At 33.1% G+C, this 26,383-nt stretch overlaps 2 protein-coding genes across 2 annotated transcripts in view; one reads left to right on the top strand and one right to left on the bottom strand.

The window, feature by feature from the left end:
• Window positions 1–26,383, bottom strand: part of LOC126884839 (uncharacterized) — a 166,762-nt gene that overhangs the window by 72,872 nt on the left and 67,507 nt on the right. The window lies entirely within an intron of this gene.
• The window catches only part of LOC126884830 (aminopeptidase N-like), a 174,358-nt gene continuing 159,411 nt past the window's right edge, over window positions 11,437–26,383 (top strand). The window contains exon 1 of the mRNA XM_050651092.1: window positions 11,437–11,961. Within this exon, the coding sequence (XP_050507049.1) occupies window positions 11,937–11,961 (25 nt within the window). The 5' untranslated portion in view covers window positions 11,437–11,936. The remainder of the gene's footprint in view (window positions 11,962–26,383) is intronic.

A 26,383-nucleotide genomic window follows, 5' to 3' on the forward strand; every position in this document is an offset into this window, starting at 1 on the left:
GTTGCCATATTACTGAACAACTAGATCCAGATAAAGAGATAAAATGTAGAATCGAGATAGCCCGCACGACATTTTTAAAAATGAGGTCATTCTTCTGTAATGATACCTTGCAACTTCAACTTCGAAAGCGCATGATTAAATGCTACATTTGGTCAGTCCTCTTGTATGGTGTCGAAGCATGGACATTAAAAATATCCACCATTAACCGTTTGGAGGCCTTTGAAATGTGGCTGCACAGACGTATTCTAAAAATACCATGGACGGCTATGCTGACAAATGTGGCAGTCCTTAAGAGAGCAAATGCTACCCGCGAGCTGCTTGATAACATCAAATATAGAAAGATGGCCTATTTTGGACACGTAGTAAGGGGAGACCGGTATAATATTCTTCAACTTATTATGATGGGTAAAATCGAAGGACGCAGAGGAATTGGTAGAAAGCAGGCCTCTTGGTTGAAGAATATCCGGGAGTGGACAGGAATAAAGAAAGCAGAACACCTATTTAGAATAGCTCGAGACAGAGACAGTTTCGCCATGTTAATCGCCAACGTCAAGGGGACTTGATAGGGCACGTTAAGAAGAAGAAGTAATAAATACCTTTTTATTAGTTGCATGAAATTGCATAAACAAATAAAAAACCTACGTACGTTTTGCTAGACTACCTTGAATATAATCTGAATCTTTTATTAAATTTTATTTGAATTTCAACAATAGCGTAAATGTTAACAAAAACCACTAAAAGCAGAAAACTTTAAAGAAAGCTGCGTAGAAAAGAGATATAGTGCAGTCACTGAAGGTTTTCACCTCCGATTTCGTTGAACCTCCATCGATTTTCATGAAAATTGGTGAGTAATTAGAGGATACCTCAGGGAACAAAGGTGACATGATGCCAACTTGCGCTTTTATCCTGGGGGTGGATGCCACCCCTTCTCGGGGATGAAAATTATTTTATTAAAAATAATACCATAAGTCCATAGAGGGACAAATTATAAGCAAAATTTGTTATAATAAATCAACACTTTTTGAGTTATTAAAGACCAAAGATTTAATTTTTTCGTAAAAAAATGCATGTTTTAAATCGGTTTTTCACGTATAAATCAAAAACTATAAGCTTTTACAAAAAAGTTATGATTACTGAAATTGAAGATAATAAAAAGTTGAATACACTCCTCACATAAAGAACTAAACTAATGTTAGTTCAAAGTGAGTTATTGGCAATTGAATGTGTATTTTTTTTCGAGGAGTACTCAAATCTAAGTATTCAAGCTTAAATAACGGAAAAACGATGCAATGTATAAAATATTCCTGCTAAACATTTATCAAAATACTTCAGAATACCTATCAAATGAGCTTCAGAACAAGGAAATAGCGTCAAAATTAAGCAAGTTATAATGAAAATAAAAGAACCGTTTCGATTTTTTAGAAAAAAGTGAAAAATACGCCATTTCCACAAAAATTAAAATTTATAGTAATTCTTACAAGAACTTCTTTATATTAGCATAAGTAATGATTTCGATAATTTTGACCGGCTTAGAATGCATATTTTTGAAAAAAAGATATAATTTAAAAAAATCATAATTTTTAAAACTTTTGTAATTCTCATATTCTTTTGATAATATCTCCAACAATACTCAATATACGTAAAAAATTATATATAACCAAATTTTAGTTTTTTCTATGCCAAATATTTTACCTGTTTTACTATTTCTATAGGGTAAAAAATAACCGAGATAGAAACGTTTAAATCTTAAATTTTGCTGTGGGAACCATGCAACCGGGGTCATTTAACCTTTTATTTTTTAAAAAGTAAGGGGTTTAGAAGATTAGGTTTAACGTGCTTAAATAGCACTTGGAATTAACTCTCAAACAGTTTTTAGAAGAACCTGATATCGTAAACACGAACGGAGTTATTAAAAAAAAAATAACATTTTTTGGAAAAATTTTTAAAAGATAAATTTTGAAAAAATTTTGGTGCATAAATTTTAACGCTATCAACATGTTCGGGGGCTCATTTGATAGATATTTTTAAGTAATTTGACAAATGTTTAATAAGTTAATGTTATAAAATGCATTAATATCTCGTTATTTCAGCTTGAATACTTAGAGTTTTTTACTCGCCGAAAAAAATATACATTCAATTACCTATAACTCACTTGTATTTAAAATTAACAGGTTTTTCTAGTAAGGGATTTATTTCGTTTTTTATTAGCTTCAATTTTGATAATAATAACTTTCTTGTAAAAACTTACACTTTTTGAGTTATTGATGAAAAATTGGTTAAAAACATGAATTTTTCTCAATAAAAATTAAAATTTTTGATCTTTAATAACTCAAAAAGTTTTGATTTATTTTAATAACTTTATATAACAAATTTTGCTTGAAATTTGTCCCTCTATCAAATTATGGGGTTATTTTTATAAAATAATTTTCACCCCCGAGAAGGGGTGGCATCCACCCCCAGGGTAAAAGCGCAAGTTGGCACCATGTCACCTTTGTTCCTTGATATATCCTCTAACCACTCACCAATTTTCATGCAAATCGATGGAGGTTCAACGAAATCGGAGGTAATAGCTCATATCCACCTTCAGTGACTCCACTAATATAGAACAATATTTGTGAAATAGAGAAAATGGTCCAAAAATTGTGTGAGTGGCAAAATTTGAAAAATTGTATCTCGGATCCTATGAATTCTAAAGACTCCTACTAAACGTCATTTTGAAGAGGAAGGGTAGAAGATATTTTTCTATTAAGCAATGCCTATGCATATTGTTATGCTCTGTATTTTCTCTCTGCTATGAGATTGATCAGGATATTCTTATTTTGATTAATTAATTAATTATTTTAATTACTACTTATGGAAACAAAATTAAATAAAACTCTCCAATAAAATTTATTCTCAGGGCTAATTTATTTTAATGTATTACCTTTAGTTTGTGGCTTCTAGTATCTCTAGTTGCTTACTTCATTCAGAATCAGAGGTAGCTACCGCCGTATCAGCCGTATCAATTATACGGGGCCCCCGACATTCAGGGGCCCCAGTGCGGCATGTCGAAACAAAATTCCATTTACAAAGATTGAACAAAATATTCTACAATTATTTCACTATTAAAACGCTTTTGAAACAGTGTATATTGTTTGGATATCAACATTTTGGTGTAATGGATTCTTTATCTATGCCTATATAAATCATATTTATCTATTTTTTTATTCTCCGCCCCATAAGAACAAAGCTTTTTTGTTTTTAAGCTACCTTTCATTGGCAATTCCATTGGCTGTGTGTGAGTTATTATTATAATGTATAATGCCAAATTGCAATTTTTGTAATCGCTTTATCTTTGAATATTTGAAACAGTATGTATTGTTTGGATATATTTTCGTGTATTCTATTATTTATCTATAATTGTATTTATGTATATCTACACTTTTCCAAGAAATTAACGCACCACCTTAAACATTGTTCATTTTTAATGTCTCATATTTCCTAAACCTGTTATCCGATTTAAGTGATTTTTCTAATATGTTATAGCCGTATTCTTGAACAATCTCGCTGTAATAATATTGTTGCTAGACAGGTAAATTGTCATTGTATACCGGCTGTATACCAAAAAAACTGTGATTTTTTCTCAAAGTTCGCGTCACTCTGTGGAATATTCTAGCATTTATAAAATACTGAAATTAAAACCCAACTATAGCCTGATGTTTTCTTAATATTATATTGTTTTATTCATTCACTTATGTAGGATAATAAAAAAGTTAGGCAATACATTAACAACTAGTCTTATTTTTCATCAATACAGGGTGTTTTTAAATAAGTATGGCAAACTTTAATGGTTAATTCTGCATGAAAAAAGAATGACAGTTTGCTTCATAAATGTATGTCCGCAAATGCTTCGTTTCCGAGAAAGTGGGTGTTGATATTTTGCTTACAAACTGACGATTTATGTATTGCTCTAAAACCCGTTGATATGTGCAAATGAAAGTTGGTGGGTTTTAAGAGGTAGTTTAATTTAATTTTATGTTTACCATTGGCGCACATACGGATCATATTACCCGTATGCGCGCAAATGGTGAATATTAAATTCCTAATTGTATCACAAAATGCGCAATAACTACCTCTTAAAACCCACCAAAATTAATTTGCATATTTTAACCGGTTTTAGGGCAATAAATAAATCGTCAGTTTGTAAAAAAATTTGAACACCCTCTATCTCGGAAAAGAAGCATTTGCGGACATACGTTTATAAAGCAAACTGTCATTATTTTTTCATGCAGTATTACTCCTTAGAGTTTGTCATACTTATTTAAAAACACCCTGTATATCGACGAAAAACAAGACTAGTTGTTAAAGTACCTAACGTTTTTATTATCCAACATAAGAGAATGAATTAAAAAACAGAATGTTAAGAAAACATGAGGCTATATTATGTAGTTGGCTTTTAATTTCAGTATTTTATAAATGCTAAAATATTCCACAAGGTGACGCGAACTTTGAGAAAAAATCAAAGTTTGATTGGTACACCCGGTATACAATGACAATTTACCTATCTAGCAACAATATTATTACAGCAACATTGTTAAAGAATAAGGCCATAACATATTTAAAAATCACTTAAATCGGACAACAGGTGTTATGAAATTCGAGACCTCAAAAATGACCTACTTTTAAGGTGGTACGTTAATTTCTTGGAGAAGTGTATTTGCCGGCCGCTCGCCGTTATACCATAAGTACAGAGCTTTTTTCTTTGTTTAAGCTCATTTTCAATGTCCATTCATCCTTGCATTGAAAAATCTGAATCTGTTTTCAAACAATGAGTCTCGACAATTCAAATCATTTTTCGACTTTGGTTTATTAGAGTTTATTAGGTTTATTATTATTATTTAAATTTGGGTGTTATACGCAGAGCTTATTAGTTCCTAAGGTTGTATTATGTAATTTGCAATTTAGTTCAATTTTGCAATAAATTGTTTTCTTTTCTTCATTATCTTTTATTTTGTGTCTACTAATATTAACGATTTATGTAATTTCAGTAAACTCTATTTGTTATTGTTCTTTTCTGACTTTTTGTAAGCTTTGTCCATAAGATTGTAAAATTTTCAGTGACAATAAAACATATTTCTATTCTATTCTATACAAGCGTTTTTGCTTCTTTTGTCGCGAGGGAAAAAGGGCCCCGTGACAAACTTTGATATGGGGCCCCCGTGGGGCTAGCTACGCCACTGTTCAGAATAAAACAGGGAAAATGAATATACTCAATGTGATATAAATTCTATAAATATTATTTATTTATCCAATATACCATAAATATAAGATTTAAATGTATGCTAAAACTCAATTAATCTTTAATTCTGCTATCTCCTTTTTTAACAAAATTTTCATTTAAATAATTCGTTAGACTGTTCTTACTATTATATAAAAAAAAACAAATTTACTTTTCACCTTTTGAATAGATTACTTATTTCTTCTTTGAATTTATGAATGACTAAATTATGCTGTAGAACTGTTCAATAAAAAATAAACAAATATGGTATGTGATATAAAACAACTCTCTCCGTTTCACAAATAATCTAACTAACCTTTTTTTTCTCTTTTTTACTTCTTCTCATGGATTGTGTAGTCCTCGATTCTCCCACACATGCTCCCAGGATGCTGCGAACGATCCTTCTCGTCCAAACTTCTTCACAAACAAACAACAGCACTCGCTCGAAATATCTCCTCAGTTTTCTCTCTGCTCGATATCTTGTGCAAATTGATACCAACCGGCTACTCGTTCCAGACAGAAACAGGAATCTCTTCGGACACAAGGAGATTTAACTTCTCAACTCGATCAACGATTTCGTTTCAACACGATTCTGCTAACACGGCCGCCAACTTCGCCACTTTACACAGATTTCTTACTTTTCAAAAACTGGACTGCTCTTCTCAGATCTTCATTACACAGTGAAACTTTTTTCCTCCTCAAACTCAGACTCAAATACTCCATTCCCTTCCATCCGTCTCTCTCGCCAATCACAAAACATCCTCTCTACACATTACATCCCTACTTTCATTTCTTAAGAACAAATTATTTTTGTATACAACTTTTCCGTTTTGTCAAATTCCAGGAGACACCAAAATTACTTTTGTGTCTCTACATGCTATAAAAACCCGATATTATAAAACTCAACAATTGTGTTTACCGTCTTTCCTTCTAAGAAGCATTTACGAACGTCCTATTGTTCACTTCAAAGCGAATATATGTACTTTCTAATCCGACCGTATTAATTGTCTAAGTCCGTTCATAGAATCATTGATACTGAACGATTTTCACTTTCCACGAAACACTGTTTATGACTAACTAATACTATTTACAATTTTTGGCCATATACAGGGCGATGAAAATATATGATCTCGTGGTCTTTGGCATAAATTAATTTTCTAAATTTTTCCCATAAAAATTATATAACAATATATACCTCTGTGGAAAAAGTTATGGTTAATTTGACCATGTCAAATGTCTTCTTAAGGTACATGAAATATAAATATGTCGGTTTGTTGTATTATAATGATTTCTCTTACAATTGGCTCATTATAAATATATCCTGCGTGCATGATATTCCCGACCTAAAACCTTGTTGTTCTGCTAATTTTCAATTTTATTAACCCGGCACTTGCCACGTGGCTTTGCAAGGCGCCAACTGCCACGTGGGGTGCTCACAGCACCCCTTAAAAATTGTCTGTGATCTACTTGTTTATAAACAAAATAATGTGTTGAGTTACACAAGTATATAAAAAACATGCTTTATCAACTTATTAGCTACTAATATATTATAAAATTTAAAAAATAAAATTAAAAATGTTTAATGTGTTATATAAGCAAATTAGCAAGTACCAACCCATAATAAATGAAGTGAAGTAAAATATCTAAAAAAATTAAGATGTATTGAGTATATAGAGACTATATTAATAATTTAAATCAGTTGTTACAATAAAAAATGTAAATCTGACCTATTTATCAAAAACACAAAAAAAATTTAAAACTTAAACTGCCAGATGATGACACCCCGATTCGACTTTAGAGCTACAATAATATTATATAAAGCTACTATGACGCACAGCACGGTTAACAAACTTGAAATACCAAATATTTGATGAAAATGTGTTATGGGGTGCTGGTAGCACCCCACGTGGCAGGTGCCGGGTTAAGTGTGTTTGTTATTAGTGGTTGTTAATTTTATTGTTGTGTTTAATAAATTAAATCCTCTTTAATTCTCCGGGACCGATTTGTCTCCCTTTTTGAAGATAGGCCTATTAGGATGCTTGATCTCTATTCTTGTGGTACCTACTCTGTTTTGACCTAATGTTTTTTGGACTAGTTTTACTAATTGTTGTTTGGTATGATCATGTTCTCTGTACTTTAGGAGTTCATTCGATATTCTGTCCTTTCCTAGTTATTTTCTTTTTTTTAATTTCCTTAATACTTCCTTTCTTTACCTGCTCCTCCTCTATATTTAAGTATTTCTTCGTTTGTCGTTACTTCAGGTTCATTATCGTCACCTTTAGCAAATAGATATCGAATGCAGTCTGTAGTTGTTTACATTGGCAATGACAATTTCTAGTAAGAATAGTTAGTAACAATTTGAAAAAGAAGTGTATAGTATTTACCTACTATAACTATTTGTTTCTATAGCAGACTCACTGTATATTTTGTGATGAAATTATTTCCAAACCATATTTATGACTATTAATATATATTAAGGGTATCGGCATGGCGTTCATATTGTCACAAATTAAATCTAATGCGGGTTCTAATGCTTAAGTCTTTCATTAATTTAGTTTAATGACACTACATTACTGCAAATTAAACTGTTTTATATCGGTTCAAAGTGGTTCAAAATAACAAGTAATAAATGAGTAATGGAAACGCGTTTATACGGTATAAGTTGCGTATAAACTAAAGAAACTCGCTTTTCAATAATACATGTCTGACGCAAGGAGGCTATCTAACCCCAACAATAAAATTTTCGAAATTTATATGAAATATGATTTAACAATATGAAATAAGTGAATAGTCGGTCACGACGGCTCAGTTGGAAGAGGCGCAGTCGATCGACAAGTTTGGTGGATTTGCGAACGCCCGTTCGAGCCTCAGCCAGGTCATGAAATTAATAACAGGCCAACGTCAGTAGTATAAAATTCAATAGAATCTACGACTTGGTCTGGAATAACTGGCGTCTGATCGGCCTATGGATAGTGATGAGCGAGACTGGTCTTGGTCTTGGTCTTGCAGCAAGACCAAGACCAAGACCAGGTATTCAAGACCAAGACCAAGACCAACCTGCAAGACTCTTACACTTTTTTGCGAAATTGATTTTTTGTTATTTATTTTATTTTTTTTAGTTCAATAATATATACTGACATTGTAATAAACCTTAAACAATATCAAATTTTTAAAATACATAAAATTTTAAGCTAAAATTCAACAATTTTGATATAATATGCTTTGATCGGTAGTAAAACAGATTAAGGGGAATTGGTTTTAAAATTCCTCTTCTAACTTTTCTAGCGTTATCTTATAATTTTACAACAGTAAGTACAGGGTATTTAACGTAAGCAGGCCATCAAACAACAAATAAAGCAATCGAACGTCAAAAAAAGGGAAGCACAATCGAATTTAAAAAAAAATGCTCCGTATTAGACTGTCGTATAAGAACACATTTTGTGAAAAGAATACTGATAAGGTCGTTTCTGCAGTACCCAAAAATGACATTTAAAAAACCGTATATGTAGAAACAGAAATAAAATTATTCCTTTGACAGTTCAACAGTTTCCAGTATAATAAATTTTCCGCCATATTTGTTTCTAATTGGAACTTAAAAGCTAAAAAGAATGAAATTTTTTTGAGTAATACTGGATTCTTCGGAAAATGATTTTCTTTCATTTTTCTATTTTCAGTTATTCTCTATTGTGAACAGTTTCCGAGATATGGAGCTTTGTCACACTATACAGCCACCCTGTATATGCAGAATGTTTACTAAGTATGTGTAAAAACTTTATAGGTTAAACGTTCATATGAACTGAAAATAATTTTTTTTAATGAGAAATCAGTGGTCACATTTGATACAGTCGGAAAAATGAAAGAATACCCATGAACGAACATATAAAACACGCTGTATTTTCCTGTCACCGTGTCACAAAGAAAATTGTCCAGTGCAAGTACATGTAACAATAATTATTACATGTACGTGCGCTGGCCAGTTTTTTGTGTGACACGGTGACAGGAAAATACAGCGTGGTTTATATGTTCGTTCATGGGTATTCTTTAATTTTTCCTACTGTACATCATTTCAGTAGGAATTTTACATCTGGTTAAAACTGAAGGTTTTTTAAATTTTTTCTCCACATTTTTTCTCCGTATAATTAAATAAAGCGCGTATTTCGTACAAATTAAATAAAATGTAACTAATAACTTTTTTCTTTTTCTTCTGTTTTTTTTTCACTTTTTTTTTCTTTTATATCATATGCTATTGAATGTATAAAAAGCAGGTTAAGTCTCAATTCAACTTAAAATTGAAATTTGAAAATAAACCTTTATATTTGAAACATACTTTTTAATGAAATAATTAGGTGAATGTATAATGTTAAAATTGGTATCCGTTTGAAACTACATTCTATATCCTTTTAAAATTTTAAAGCAAAAAATATAGTTTCATTCTTCACATCTTTATTTATTTCAATGTATATTTTATTCGAAATTGTTTGGTTCAAATTATTACTACCAAAAAAGCAAGACCAGCAAGACTCTTGCAGCAAGACCAAGACCAAGACCAAGACTGCCTTTTAGCTGCAAGACCAAGACCAAGACCAAGCTTGCGAGAACAAGACCAAGACCAAGACTAGCCTGGTCTTTGTCTTGTTCTTGTTTTGCTCATCACTACCTGTGGAGGGCCGGTACGGCAAGGGATAAGGGCTTGCGGCTTGGCGATACTCCTCCATAGATCCCTACCGAAGGGCGTTGACGCCTAATAACGGTGTATGTATATATGTTACCGGCCAAACCCGATTTCAGGACAAACAAGTTTGGCCTAGGCCAAACTAGTTTATCCTAAGCGCGTTAGGATAAAGCGCGTTAGGCCAAACTAGTTTGTCCTATGATGCTTAGGCCAAACTAGTTTATCCTGATATAAAAACACACACTTCAGACCAAACTAGTTTATCCTGATATAAAAACACACACTTCAGACCAAACTAGTTTATCCTGATATAATAAAGACTCACACTTCAGGATAAACTAGTATGGCCTAGTCTAAACCAATTTAGCCGAGTCGAAAATAATTATGTAAGGACTTTTACATACGGGAATTCCCAAATCACGTCCCAACAGGGATGGCAAAAAAATTATACATCAATATTGATATATTGTATCATATGATACATCGAATGGAGATATTGATACATGCTATAAATCAATAGATTCTTGTATAATTAAATAATATAAAAAATAGTAAATAAAAGGATGAAATTTTCTCCAAAAATTAAAAGAAAAGATACACTTGCGAATAAAATCGAGTACGAATTAATATTGTTTTCACCAATTTTGAAAAAATGTGAAAACGTTGAATGATCCACGTCCGTCTGTCCGTCCGTCTATTTCTTTGTCCGTAAACTCAACTCCTCCGTCATTTTACAGGTAGAGTGACAAATGAGGTTTCAAATTTAATCGAATATAATCGAAGGATGGTATTAAAAGTGAGAAATTTGACATAGCCTGTTTGTCCGTCCGACCGCGAATGTAACTCAATATTATTGTTTGTTGTAAGCGGCCGTGGAGTAACGGCATAATCGCTGGCCTCATACGCCAGTGCACGTGGGTTCGAGCCCTGCCAAAGGCAAACATTTTCATTTCCAATAATGACACGAGCCGTCTCACCGTGCCTCGAAGAGCACGTTAAGCCGTCGGTCCCCCTGGGCTAGTGTACATCGGCACTTAAAAACAGGGTTAAAGATGTAAATGGCGCCGGAACTGTCCGAAAGGATCTCCCCGGCAAAAATGCCATACGATATTATTATTATTGTTTGTTTGCCAAAGCTTTCATTTATGTCGAATTAGGCGTATAGCTTAGAGGTTAATCCAATGTTTTAATCGATTTCTGTATAGTAACCGTTCGGTTGTATGATCAGAAATAGTTGTCCTACATTGACGGATCTAAGATATTAAGAAAATTACATTGCACAAGTTAAAAATGCCAATAAGACATTCTTGCGAAACAAAAAATTTCTTATAAACGACCAGATATATTTTAAAACCGGTTAATATTCTTTCTGAAACCCTTGTATAATATTTGGATGTAAGTATCAGACAGAAACAAATCGTACTCTGCGATTTGACGACCCCCTACCCATTGGTGCAATCATTAAACTGCAAACTGCATCTTTTATTTCATTCGCCGATCTTTATGACTCTCCAAACCGCCTTGTAAACGATTTTTTAAACCAAACTTGTCCATACCCGGCCGAAAAGTACCCACACCAACCATCCATTAATCCATTTCACCGTTCAGTACCATTACCATTCGTACTCACACTCGATAAATTAGTACCTAAACTCGGTACTTTAGTCGTTGTTTTCGCTCCACACGCGTTAAACAATAGATAAGCGCCGGGTGTATGGAAATTTATGAATTAATTGAATTACGAGAGACAAGTAAAGCTGCGGGAAAATTGAAGACCGCGATCGTCGTGGGTGAACCGGCTGTCAAAACCACACGCGGGCCGGAGAAGGGCCCTCTCTGTTGTTTACGTGATACATAACAATTTCGTTCAATGCCTCATTTCATTTCAAAACTGTTGGGACTGAAAAAATGAAATCCGGTTGAAGTTTTGATATGTTTAGTGCCAGTGATTGTGCAAGACTTTAAACACAGTGATTTTTTTTAATTGTTACTCGAACTATTTAAAAAATGGTTGGGAAGGTTGATTATTCAAGTAAGTTTTGTTTTAATTAACTGTTTATACAGAGATAATAAACGCAATATCTCTTTTATATTTTTTTGTGATAATAGTGTTTGGTACAATTTAATTTGGTTTTGTAGTTCATTTATTATCAAAAAATAAATTTGCCAACTTTTTAAATGTTGACCAAGGTAACCTTGAATGGTGTCTTGATACAATTCAATATTTAAAAAACTAGATAACCCTACAATGCTAATATATTTTATATTTTCAAAATTCAAAATATTATAATCTTGACAACTTTATGTAAAAAAATACATGTATACGTAAGTAGGTACCTCTAAAATATAGTGTCTCCTGAATAAGTCAAGTTTTGAGAAAAATTTATTTACCGAGCTCAACAGGCCTTTGAGCCCTACAAAACTTGTATCAAGTGGGGTGGCTTAGAGTCCAATCATGCTCCTTACCTACTAAATTTACTTTCTCCTCCAGTCATTCCTATTTGTTGCTCTTTCTCCCCTACCATCAATTCCCTCTTTTCTTAGGTTTTCCTAAACGCTATCAAACCATCTTTGTCTGGGTCGTCCTTTCTTTCTTTTCGTGATTGGACCCCGTTTTAGGATCATCTTTGGCATACTTTTCCTTTCCGTTCTCGTCACGTACAGAGACTGATGCTTGGTTCCTTATACAGTTCCTCTAGCTCCATGTTCGCCGTGTCTTTGCCTTCTTCTTCTTCTTGCAGTACCGTCTCCTATCGGAGGTTGGCTACCATCACAGCAATCTTAACTTTGTTGGCTGCAGCTCTGAACAACTGTATTGAACTGCACCCATACCACTCCCTTAAATTTCGCAACCAGGAAATCCTCCTACGTCCCACATTTCTCTTTCCCGAGATTTTTCCTTGGATTATGAGTCTTAGCAGAGAGTACTTTTCTCCTCTCATTATGTGGCCTAGATACTCCAGTTTTTTCGTTTGTATGGTTTTTATGACTTCGCATTCCTTCCCCATCTTCAGCAAAACATCTTGATTTGTTACTCTTTCTTTCCATGGTATTTTACACATTCTCCTGTAACACCACATCTAAAATGGCTCAATGTTTTTGATGTTTATCTTTTTCAGTGTCCAAGCTTCCATGCCGTACAGCAGAACGGAGAAATCATAACACCTTAACATTCTCGTTCTTAAGTTTATATTTATGTCCCGGCTGCATAGGAACTTTTTCATTTTGACAAACTATTGTCTCGCTATCTTAATTCGCCTCTTGATTTCTTTTGTCTGGTCATTAGTATCAGTGAAGCAAACCCCTAGATATTTGTAGGACGTAACTCTTTCAACTGACTGATTATTTATGGTTAAACTCACATTGGTGTATAGCTTCTTTGTTACAATCATGAATTTAGTCTTTTTAATGTTCAGTTTTAGACCATACTTATACATATGACTGTTTATGTTTTCCATCAAATACTGTAAATTTGCTAGGTTATCTGTTACTATTAGCGTGTCATCAGGGTATCGTATATTGTTAATTAACTCTCTGTTAATGTGCATACCAATGTTTTGCTCTCGGAGCGCTTCCTGACATATTGTTTCGCTATATATATTGAATAGTAGTGGAGAAAGCACACAACCCTGACGCACACCACGACGAATCTCAATTTCTTCGGTTAACTCATTATCAACCTTGATTTTTGCTGTTTGTCCCCAGTACAACCTGGATATGATGTTAATGTCGCGACTGTCGATGTTTTTGCTTTTTAGGATTTCATACAGCTTTTGGTGTCTGACTTTATCGAAGGCCATCTCAAAATCTATGAAACCTACGTAGAGGTCTTGGTTTACATCCAAACATCTTTGCATTAACACACTCAGACCAAACAAAGCTTCCCGTGTTCCCAGTCCACTTCTGAATCCAAACTGTGTGGCGCTTATGTCCTCTTCTAATTTATTAAATATTCTTTTGTGAATTATTTTTAAAAATACTTTTAGTGTGTGGCTCATCAATGCTATAGTTCTGTGGTTTGAACACACTCTGTCTGGCGTTATTCGTCTTCGGGATTGTGGCAAAAGTAGAGGAGAGCCATTTCTTTGGTATGATGCCTGTTCTATAAATTGTGTTAAAGAGGTTCACCATTATTTCAAATGTGTCGTCGTCTATAAGTTTCAACAATTCTACAGGAATTTTTTGTGTTCCTTATAGCATATTCTATCTCGCTTTTTAGGATTTCAGGCCCTGTTGTGTCGTCTGTAGGTTCTGCCACTGCTATTTCTGGTCTTTCGGCTGCAAAAAGTTCTTCAATGTATTCTATCCATCTTGCCAGTTTTTCATTTAAATCTGTAATTATTTTACCTTTTTTGTCCTTTACGATGGATTCTTGTTTTACTTTTTTACCTGTTATGTCCTTGATCTTTTTATGCACGTTAAAGCTATCGTATTTCAGGGTTGGAAAAAACCCGGGTTTTTTTTTAAAGCCCAACCCGACGGGTTTTTTTGGGTTTTTTCGGGTTTTTTTGGGGATTTTCAGTTTTTTATTTAGATTTGATATATAGTTTCTGCTCTATCAAAAGTTTTACAAAAATTATAAATTTTATTGCAAAAATAATAAAATAAAATATGCTTACAAAATAAAGCAACTTGACAATGTCAGCAATTTATAAGCAACTATCACATATATGTTGAAATTAGGACAGAGAAGGAGCAAGAATTTGATAAAAATATCTCCAAAATATTAGATAATGTCGCCATATATAGAAAGGCTCTGTATTTGCAAAAACAACTTGCCGTTATTGTGAAAGCTCTAGACAGATTCCAAAGTGATTCTATAAACATTTCTGATGCTGTAGAAATATGGAAAGATGCCCTCGACCATGATTTGTTACAGTCATACAGACAAGAAATAAAAAAGAGATATGACTTTGCCATTCAACCATTTCACCTTTTTGCAAATACTATGGATCACAAATACATGGGAAGACGACTTACAGGGGAAGAAGAGGAAACAGTCGAACAATGGGTTGCATCGAATCTTTCTGATGAGTTTTTGGCAGTGATGTTGGGGAAGAAGAGGAAACAGTCGAACAATGGGTTGCATCGAATCTTTCTGATGAGTTTTTGGCAGTGATGTTATCATTCAAGATTAAGGATACAGACATGTTCCCCGCAACACTTTTCAAAGAAGAACTTGTCAAAAAATTCTCAACAAAGAAATGGTGGAAGCTGATATCAATAAAAAAACAAATAAAATACCATATGAATTTTGTATTTATATGTTATCTTTGTTCTCATGTCCAGCTTCATCTGCATCTATTGAGCGCATTTTTTCTTCATATGGATTAATATAGACTAAGCTTCGCAACAGATTAGGTGCCGATAGAGCTGCAAACTTGGAAAAAATATATAATCATTTAAGAACCGAGTCCTCGTCCTCGACCGAGTCTAACGAATAACGAATGGGAATGGGAATGGGAAAAATACAGATTCTGATTTTCCTGATAACTAATATGCTTTGCTGATGCTTTGTTTAACAAGAAACTTGTTTATTTTTTTATTTGTCTATATACCATGTTTAAAATAAGTGTTTTATTAGTTTAGTTTCAGTTTCTCTCGTTTTGTATTCACCTACTACTTACTTCATGGTATTTATGCTAGTTTTTGTTTTTATTCAGAAATAAATATGACGTTCATTCAACTGAAAATTTGCTATTTTTGAAAAAACCCCAAAAAACCCAATAATAGTGGGTTTTATCAATTGAAAAAACCCGAAAAAACCCGCTGGGTTTTATAAGATGGGGAAATTCTATGCCAACCCTGTCGTATTTTCTTTCATATTCTTCTATTTCCTTGCAGTTTTCCAGAACCCACTTCTCTTTGGCTTCTCTAATTTTTCTCTTAATCTCATGGTTCACTTCTTGGTATTTTGTCTTGTTGGTTTTATTTCTTCGCCTTTCCTCCATGAGGTACAAAATTTCGTTTGTCATCCATTCCTTTTTCTTAATTTTGCTTAGAGCTAAGGAGCCTTCACCAGCTGTCATAAGGGCCTTTTCTATCTCCACCCATTTGTCCTCTACATTGCCTGTGTTCCTATTTTTTGCAGCGAGGTTTCTAAGATTGTTGTTTACCTGTTCTCTTGTCCTTTCCAGTATAGTTGCGTCTTTCAGTTGCTTAACGTCTATCTTTTGTTTAGCTGAATTTTTCCGTAGTTTCTTGAATCTTATATTTACTACAGCCACTACCAGATTGTGATCCGATTCTATATCAGTACCTGGATAGGTTTTTGTAGACGTGATGTAGTTTTTAAACCGGCTTCTGATTCGTATATTCGATTGGATTCCTGACGATGTTGTCTGCATTATCCCTTGGTGATGTCCACGTGTACAATCTACGGTTTGGTAATCTGAACATTATGTTCATTACTACAAATTCTTTTTCTTGGCAAAATTGTACGAGACGTTCACCTCGGTCGTTTCGTTGTCCAAGTCCAAATTCACCAGTGCATCCATCAGTTTTCACCTTACCAACTTTAGCGTTGAAATCTTTGCCTTCATAATATATAACTCTCAGCATTTTCCTTTTCCATCTTTCCAATTTATCCATATTTGCTTGTTTCATTGTCCATACTTCGACAATACGTCAGTGTGGGCCTTATTGCCGTTTTATGTATCCTTAGCTTTGTTTTTCTCGATACATATTTGGATTTCATTATTGGTCTTGGTTTTCCCTTTTTTTTTTTCACTTTGCCAATCTGGTATTCACTTTGTATTCTTCATGATCTTTATCTTCTATAATACCACCCAAATACGTAAAGTGGAGCACTACTCTCGAAATTATATTCTCAATCCATACATTTTTGCAGTTATCAGATCTACGCTTGGTGCCTTCTTTGGGCTTAGGGTGGCAATTATGCCTTTAATTTCTTTTTGATGTAAGTAAACTGTCCCTTTTTTTCGGTCTGTATTTCCGAATATTATGTACTTTGACTGTTCCTGGTTTATTTCTAGTCAAAATATTTTTTCTCCTTTTCAAATTTTTTTATAACGTTTCTTAATTATTTTCTTGTTTTCGTTAGAATAGTAAGATCATCAGCGAAGGCCAGACATTGATGTTCATTGTTGAAGATGGATCCGGTCATTTTAACTCGGCTATTTTCGATTATTGTTTTCATTACCAAATTAAAAAGTACCGTGGATAACGGATGTCCTTGCCCTACTAGTCCTCTGTCCACTTCAAATTCAACCGATGAGACTCCTCTCCATACGATATGATTTCATATTCTAGAGTCATTCTTTACTAACTTATTCACTTTTGAGGTTATGCCCAAGGAGCTCAGTGCTGCATACATTTTATTCCTTGGGAAAAATTAGTTAACAAAATAAAGCAAAAACTGATCTCAAACGTGATAACGGATCATGACACTCAACAAAACAGCATTTGACTAAGATTTGTCACATGTTATTATTTTTACTTTTACGGATATTTAGGCGTACTTTTCGAATTTCTTTTGGACACCCTAGCGGTGCTTTGGATATTTGCAAGTCTGCTTTTAAACCTAAAATATTTACACTGCTTCAAAAGGTTTTGTTTCAACTTAAAGGTTTAGTTCCCCCGGGTCTTTTTACTATTCTATGCTGATTCAGGACCTGAATGGCCTCCACATTTACATGGTTATGAAGTCTGTTACCATCTGGTTGTCGAATACTTTAATCACATCCAGGACCATTTCAATACCCCGGGCTGTGTATAGATCGCTATTTCTTACGCACTAGGGAGCATTTTAAAATATCCTTAGTACTTTATTGTGTAAGGCTTGAATCATTTTGTTGGAACTAGTACTGGTTCATCTCCAGAGCTGTATGCCATATGTCCAGACTGGCTTCAGTACTGGTTAATATCTTCATATTAAGGTGCCGTCTTCTGTCGAAGGTTGGGATCATCATGATGATTTGAACTTTGTTCACTGCTACTCTAAAAATCTGATTAGACGAATAATTCCATCATTCTTTGAGATTGCGCAGCCATGACATTTGGAGCCTTTCAAAGATGCGCTTTCCTAGAATTTTTATTTCATTATTCAATTCTGGTCCTTTTAAAAGTATTCGCAAGACTTTCCTCATTCGTGACTATGTACTAATATACTGGTGTAATCAGAAAATGTAGCAGTTATGATCAGGCGGATCTAGAAATTCATAATAGGGAGGGCAGACTTACCGCAAATATTATATTATCCAGATTTAGCCATACGACTCACACTTACTCTATGGATAAAATTCACTCATCCATAATTCGTACGGTTTCAAAAGGATTGAGCTCTGGTGGGACTCTTTCTGTGTTACGGATGAAACACGGAAATAGTCCGTGGGGTCATGGGTGGGTGTCCAATACAATAGGGGGGTTCATGGACCCGTTGACCTCCCCTGTATCCGCGCCTGGTTATGATGACATTTAATACTAGTAAATCGTAGGTGTGCAGCAAATGTAGTGTCTTGGTTCCAGAGTAATCATTATGACTCCAAATGAAGTATTTAGCTTGATTTTTCCATTCGATAGGTCTGTCTTGCACTGTGAGCTATTCTTCTGGGCTATCTTTTTTTTTAAACAAGTTTGTGCATTTTCTCTGGATTTATGGATATTTTTCTTTGGATACCATATTCTTCTATTGTATCCGTGTTTAATTTAGTGTTAATTATAATTGTCCGTTACATGCATTCTTACTCTTCTTGAACTGTTCCAATATTCTAACAATAAAACACTGAAAACGTTTGTTTTCTATACTTCCACAAAATTTATTACAACTATGTGACTACAGCGGTTTCGCCAGAGTGCCTTTCTCAAGCGATTTAGTTTACTATGTATTTGCCTTTTTAAAGTCTTTAACTGAAGAGGTTGAGGAGTGGGGAGATGTTTGTCTCGAGTTGGTCATTCAGAATTATATCTTTATTTTTCAATTTATTAATTTCCATAGCTTCTAATAAAGATAGCTTAAGGCCTTTATTTTGAATATGCAGAATTTGAAACTGTTCATTAAAAGAATGATTATTATCTAGAAGGTGAAGTGCGGATGTAGACGTGTCTGTTTTTCTATTGTTGAAAGCTCTTTTGTGTTCTGCTATCCGTTTGTCAAAGGTTCTGCCAGTTTGACCGATGTAAGTTTTCGGACAGTCACCACAATTTAGTTTGTAAACACCACTCTGTAGTTGTTTTCTCCCTCGGCTCTTATTGTTCTTAATATATTTGCTTAAGTTGTTGTTAGTTCTAAAAGCTGGTGCTATTTCTTTCTTTTTTATGTATCTGGCTATTTTTGTTGTTATCTTGCCAGTATATGTGATAGAGCAGAAAGTACTGGGTTCTTTCTGTGGTGGTGGATAATCTAATTTCAGGGCATTCTTATGGAGTTTTTGGTTTAAAATTTTGTTAATTGTTTGTTCGTTATAGCCATTGTTTACTGCTATATGTCGAGATAGAACTGAACATCATTAAACAAATAGCAGTAAACAATGGCTATAACGAACAAACAATTAACAAAATTTTAAACCAAAAACTCCATAAGAAAGACCTGAAATTAGTTTATCCACCACCACAAAAAGAACCCAGTACTTTCTGCTCTATCACATATACTGGCAAGATAACAACAAAAATATCCAGATACATAAAAAAGAAAGAAATAGCACCAGCTTTCAGAACTAACAACAACTTAAGCAAATATATTAAGAACAATAAGAGGCGAGGGAGAAAACAACTACAGAGTTGTGTTTACAAACTAACTTGTGGTGACTGTCCGAAAACTTACATCGGTCAAACTGGCAGAACCTTTTACGAACGGATAGCAGAACACAAAAGGGCTTTCAACAATAGAAAAACAGACACGTCTACATAGGCACTTCACCTTCTAGATCAGTGATACTCAACCTGCGGCCCGCGGGCCGCATGCGGCCCTCTAGCGTTTTTTATGCGGCCCGAATGCTAACTAAAGGGCCCTGTAATCAAATTATTTGTCAAATTTCACGTGTTTTTTTCTAATTATTTGATAGTGTGCCGATGTGTCTGAGGCGTGTTTGGGAGTAAGGAAGACAATTTAATGACTTTAATTTTAAATGTTATATTGACATTTTGAAGAACTCTGATTAAAAAGCAAGGTATTATTAACTTTTAATAATAAATTATTAAAGTTAATGAATAAATACTCAGTTTACAAACAATAAATACTTATTTACTACATTGCCACGACCATTTAGAAATCACAAGAAAAATAAGGGTCCGGATTAACAGAAAAAAATTAAAATAATTGTGACCTTGAAGCAACACACTGTATATTAAAATTTTCAAAATACGTCTGCACATTTAAAAAGAGCATTAAAACTAAATTTAATTACTCGCTTCAATTTTTTGCGTAGACAATTAAATGACATTAATTTTGAAATAATTATATCGAAATTTTTGTTTTGAAAGTATGAGTCCCTAAAAATTTCTAAATAATTTCAAAATTAAAGTCATTGAATTGTCTACGCAAAAATGGAACTTCCATTAAAGCTCTTTTCAAATGTGCAAACGAGTTTTGAAAATTTCAATATACAGGATGTTTCAAGGTCACAATGGATTTATAAATTTTGTTTAATCCGGACCCGGATTTTTCTTGTGATTAGTAGTTGGGTGGTTTGAGTTCTAAATGTGACACATCTGTACCAAATATCAAAAAAGATACAAGGTGGTTCTAAAGTTATGGGTCCAGAAAGAAATGGGCAAAATCGATAAAACACCCTGTAACTCGGTTATAAAGTCGGTGGAGCAATAAATTTAGTATGTCTAGAACCGCCTCATTTACCTCTATTCACAATTCAAGTATTTCCGTTTCCCAATGAAACACCCTGTATACAACTTCATCTTGATTGCGGCCCGCAAGCTGTGGCAATAGCTACTATGGGGCCCAGGAAAGAAAAAGGTTGAGTATCGCTGTTCTAGATCATAATCATTCTTTTAATGAACAGTTTCAAATTCTGCATATTCAAAATAAAGGCCTTAAGCTATCTTTATTAGAATCTATGGAAATTAATAAATTAAAAAATAAAGGTATAATTCTGAATGACCAACTCGAGACAAACAGCTCCCCACTCCTCAACCTCTTCAGTTAAAGACTTTAAAAAGGTAAACCCATAGTAAACTAAATCACTTGAGAAAGGCACTCTGCCGAAACAGCTGTAGTCACATAGTTATAATAAATTTTGTGGAAGTATAGAAAACAAACGTTTTCAGTGTTTTATTGTTAGATAAAATGAACTTCCATCAAGTAACGGTCGAATCCATCAATTGTTCCACTATTGGCGTCAAAATCCTAACATATATGTGCCACAAAATATCTCGAAATCATGTTTGATTCTTTTTCGGTTTCTATAAAAATATCCAGTATTGTATGGCAGACAGAGTGAAATACAACAAAAACGGATTATAATGTGTAGAGTTATGTTTTGGTTTTTCCAAATTTGGTCATTCAATTAACGAAATATTTGCAAACATGTAGCGAAGTTCCTTTTAAATGCGTTATAAAATCATTAAAATCCTTAATTTATTATAGTTGTTTATAATCTTTCTTATTTAAAATACCACAACCATGTGTGTCGAGAAAGCTAGGTGGAACCTACACACATATCGGTCCATATTAATGCATAATATGTATATTATGTATGTCAATTCGAATTTATTAAATAAGGCTTATTGCTAAACAGGTTCAATTTGTTTCCGAAGGACCAAATATGGACTAATCCCATCCAATTACATTAATTTTATATTTTAGATGATTTAGATACACCGATCGATGTATGTAATTGAAGTGTTCGTGTAAATATGTAATGCCGTTGGGCCAAGATTTTTTAATTGCGAATAGACCAGGCAATATAGTACCAAAATTATTTATATATCGCACATCCGCTCAAACAGTGTCGTAAGTCAAAAAAGCAAAGTATTGATAAAACGAAAGCAAAGTATAGAGAAAACGACGTTTAAAATTAGTTTTCATCTATTTATATTTCTCTCTTTTTCGATTTATGCCTTCTCAGCAACTAAGGCGGGGTCTTCCTCTTTTTCTTCTACCATGATGGGTCCACGTTAGGATTTGTTTCGGGAGTCGTCGTTCTTCGGACATTATTTGAACATGTCCATACCATCTAAGTTGTTTGGTACTAATTGTATCACGTATTATTGTATGATTCACTTTCATTTTTTCTCTTATTTCTGTTGTTGGTTACCCTCTCTAATCTTGAGTTTCCTGCTGAGGGTCTCCAGAAATCCATCTCTATTGCTTCAAGTTTTCTCTTGTATCTTTCTTTTATTTGCATACTTCAATGCTGTAAGTGATTATACTCCTAACAATTATTGTATTGTATATCGTATCTTTGTTATTATTTGATATTGACTGGTCTCACATGATGCCATTGGGGAGGGTAATTGTTTTTCTTCCTGATTGTTTCTTTCTTCACATCGTCTGGTCTACGTTTCCTTCTTGTGTCATGGTCATACCCATGTACTTATATGCGTCGCAATGTTTAATAATTTCCCCATTACCCAATGTAAGGTTCTACTTTATCCCACCAATACACATATATTCGGTCTTCTTTATCTTTATTTCCAATCCACCTTTTTTGTACATACTCCTCGATTAATTTCCTTTTCATATTATATTCTTCTATATCATCGTAATATGTCGGTTCGCTAAACTCAAGACACAAATTGGCTAGTGATTTTAGTAAGTAATTTTGCCAATTTGGTAAAATTGGCAAAAAAAAATAATTACTAAATAGTTAATTTGCTAATTTTGGCAAAATTGGCTAAAAACAAAAAATTACCTACTAAAATCACTAGCCAGTTGTGTCTGAGTTTAGCGAACGGACAAAATATATATTGTTAAATATATTGACTGTTAAATATATTGACAGAATTTTTGCGAAATTGCTGACATGTGTCTTAATTTTAAAATGTGTTCTATAATTCTACAATCTTTTTCTCTCATCATCTAGCCTAGCCTGTTTGGTCCAGTGTTGAGCATAGGTGTTTGTCAAAACTTACGTTTTTCTTCGGTTATGAACTGCTTGGTTCCAATGTTTTCTAAGTCTTTTGAAATTCTCTTTTCTCTGTTATTTGTAATAACTATAAGTAATATTTTACTCATTTGTCCATTTGTATTGGTTCTATCTTTCCTCTTTCATAGGTATTCCGTCTGAAGTTCCTCAACGTTTTCTATGTTCCCTTGCTTTTGAGCTTCTCATTAAACTACATATCTACTATATATTTTTACATTTTTTTGCCAAAATTGGTTTTTCCTTCTGTCTCTATCTAACTCCGTTGTAGTAATGATCATATTTTTCTATTACTTTGTGTCCTTGACCTTTTTTCTTTATTTCAGCAAGTACCGCTATATATCCATTTTCCATTGTTTTAGTTCCGTAAAAGTTTGTTGGTGTTTATTGGTTATACTCTGTACATTCCAACATCCTACATCTCTTGTCTGTTTTGGGAATCTTTTGGTTAGTTTCAACTACTTTTAAGATATGTTCACTGATGGCAGTCTGATACCATCAGTAACTTAATTTAATTTATTTATATATTGTTTGTGATATATTATATCGATAAAAATACCGAAAAGGTAGTGACTATAAAACTATAAAACTTTCAAGAGCAGTGAATTTTCACAATAGAACATTAAATTTTATTGCCTTCTGTTTTAATGTCATTATTATATTATGTTTAGTTTAAAAGTGATATATGTTTGGCTCCGTTCCGATGTAAGCTAGCCTCTTGTTAAAAAATACGACAGATCATGTAAAAAAATTACGTAATAGACATATAACACGATTTTTTTCGAAAAATTTGATTACTTTTAAATACACTAAAAAAGCAGCTATCCAATCAAAAACAATCCTATTCAAGAGACGTTTCAATTTTAAGAAAGCCAACTGGCAGAAATTTTCAGAGAAGCTAGATGTACATATACCTAATATCCATGGAACCAGACCTTACAAACTACGATGCATTTATGAAGAGAAGCAAATTGACGCCAAGAAATACCATCCCGAGGAGAAGAAGAATCAACTATATCCCTGGAATGACTGAAAACAATTGAAATCCATCCACGTCAATGTACCTCCAAATCAGATAGCTTCACAACATCTACAGAACGGTGACTAAGGTAAAGGACAAAAATACCCCAAGCAGTTTATAAAGAGAGGTCAGCACCTGGAAGCTGATAAATTCGACCGGGAATTTACAATGGAGCAACTGGACATCGTCAAAAATAATATCCTTAAAAGTATGAGCAGTTTTTCAAAAACCTGGCTATGAAAGCTCGTATGTTGAACACAGGCTAACATCACAGAACTAAAACACTATCGCTCTGTCTCTCGCCAGTTACGCCAGGGAAATAAGGTAAAGATATACCATGTTCGGGACACTTGAGCAGCCAGGTTGCAAATGGGTTTTTTGGGTACTATTATAAATACAAAAATGCCCGTCACCGTTCAAACGAGAATTTTAGTTATTAACAAATAAGTGTCAAAAATGGCAAAATATCTTATTTATAGTATCCTTCTTTTAGTAGATGAGGAAATGTTTAAAATGGCAGTTTTTTAATTTTGGTCTGATCATTTGTTGCTTCAGAAATTTCAAAATAAAACTAAAATTTCGAAAATAAAAAATTTCTATACCTTTTGCGAAAATGACCTTAAGACTTTCATATTACACAAAAAGTTGAGTCAAGCAGTTTATATAATGCACAAAAAATTTTAAGACGATTCCTTAATTAGTTTAAATTTTATTCAATTTGTTTATCCCAAAGAGCTTTTTTTGCAATGTTATTGTTCAGAAAATAATAATGATATAGCAATTCTGTGAAAACCGCGTAAAAGAAGAATAGTTATGTTTTCAAAGTATATACAAAAATCATTAAAAAGTCATTTTTATCATTCCGAAAACATTTTACTAAAGTAGAGTCATTTTTGGCTTAAAAACAATTTGAATAACTTTGTTAATATTGACTCTAGACTAAAACTACTTTGGGATTTGAAAAGCTGGTATTTTTACACGAATTTAAAAAAAAACTTTTCGCCTAGGTTAATTATAATCAAAAGTTTGCCACTTTTTTTATTTAATTCACAACTACTTTGTTTATAATAATGAAGCAACCTATACTAGCGCCACTTTGAAGTTCAAGGTATGTATATAGTTTATGTTGTGTAAAAGTTTAAGTAAACTTTGAACTTCAATAAAGTAGTTAATAAAGCTTTAAAAATGACGTCCTGACGAAATCGTTTCGTGGTCGGTTAAGGGGAATTATAGAGCAGGGCGCATCTGTAAAAATATTAGTACATTTGGACGTTGAGAGGTGACTCAAATTTTTTTGTAGAAATTGCTTGAAAATAAATCAAATAATAATATTTGAGTTATCCTCCCTCTCAAAAAGATCCGGAACATTGTTTAAATAATCAAAATGTCAAAAAATGAAGGAAAAATTGATTTTTTTCTTCGTTTTTTGATTATAACTTTAAAAGTGTTCATTTCCGAGAAAAGTTGTACTGACATAAAAGTTGCGTAACTAAATTTCCTACAATATAGAATGGGTTAAGAATTTAAAAAATAGTCACCCTTGTTGCAAAATAGCAATAATTGCGAAAAAAACATACAAAAACAAGTATTCGCATTTTACGTTTTTCAACCATTTATGCTACAGTTAGGACCTTCATATTTCACTCAGAAAAACTTTATGATACAGTAAAACAATACTGTAAATTTCATTAAGATCAGTTTAATAGATTTTGCAAAATAAATTTTGCAATCCAGCTTTCGCAAAAAAAATTCATTTTTTCAAAATGTTACAGGACTGAAAATAAAGCAGATAGCACGTTGAAATTTTTTTTGCATATAGAAGTTTACTGTACCTTTCATTTGCAATTTTGCAAAATTAAAATCAATTAACTACCACGGCGTCAGGAATTTTTTTAAATAAACATTAATTATTTAGCTACCCGCCGGACAGCGGATAGTTTGCTCTTATTGGGCATTCCAATAACCTTTGATAATGATTGATACATTTTAATTTTTATTACATTTCGATATAAATAAATAAATTTGTTTATTGCAAAATAAAAACACATACTCTATCCTTTGAAATAACACTTTTATTAGCAAAAACTTTATTGTTCATATATTTTAACTTAGAGAATAAAAGTTTATTATTTTTAAACAATATTTCACAAACAATACCTAATAAAATTAGTTTGATTTTTGTGGAATTAAAATATTAAAATACAACAAAATATAGAGTAAGAAAATAATATATTAGATAAAGATTGGAAGAAATTTTGGTGGAAATCAACTTGTGTGAATCGAACACTGCTGTCCTGCGCGTAGCACCAAAAATTAATGTTTTTTTAAAAAATTTCCTGACGCCGTGGTAACTAATCGATTTAAATTTTGCAAAT

This window comes from Diabrotica virgifera, chromosome 5, assembly GCF_917563875.1.
Source record: "Diabrotica virgifera virgifera chromosome 5, PGI_DIABVI_V3a".
In the NCBI taxonomy this organism is placed as follows: Eukaryota; Metazoa; Arthropoda; class Insecta; order Coleoptera; family Chrysomelidae; genus Diabrotica; species Diabrotica virgifera.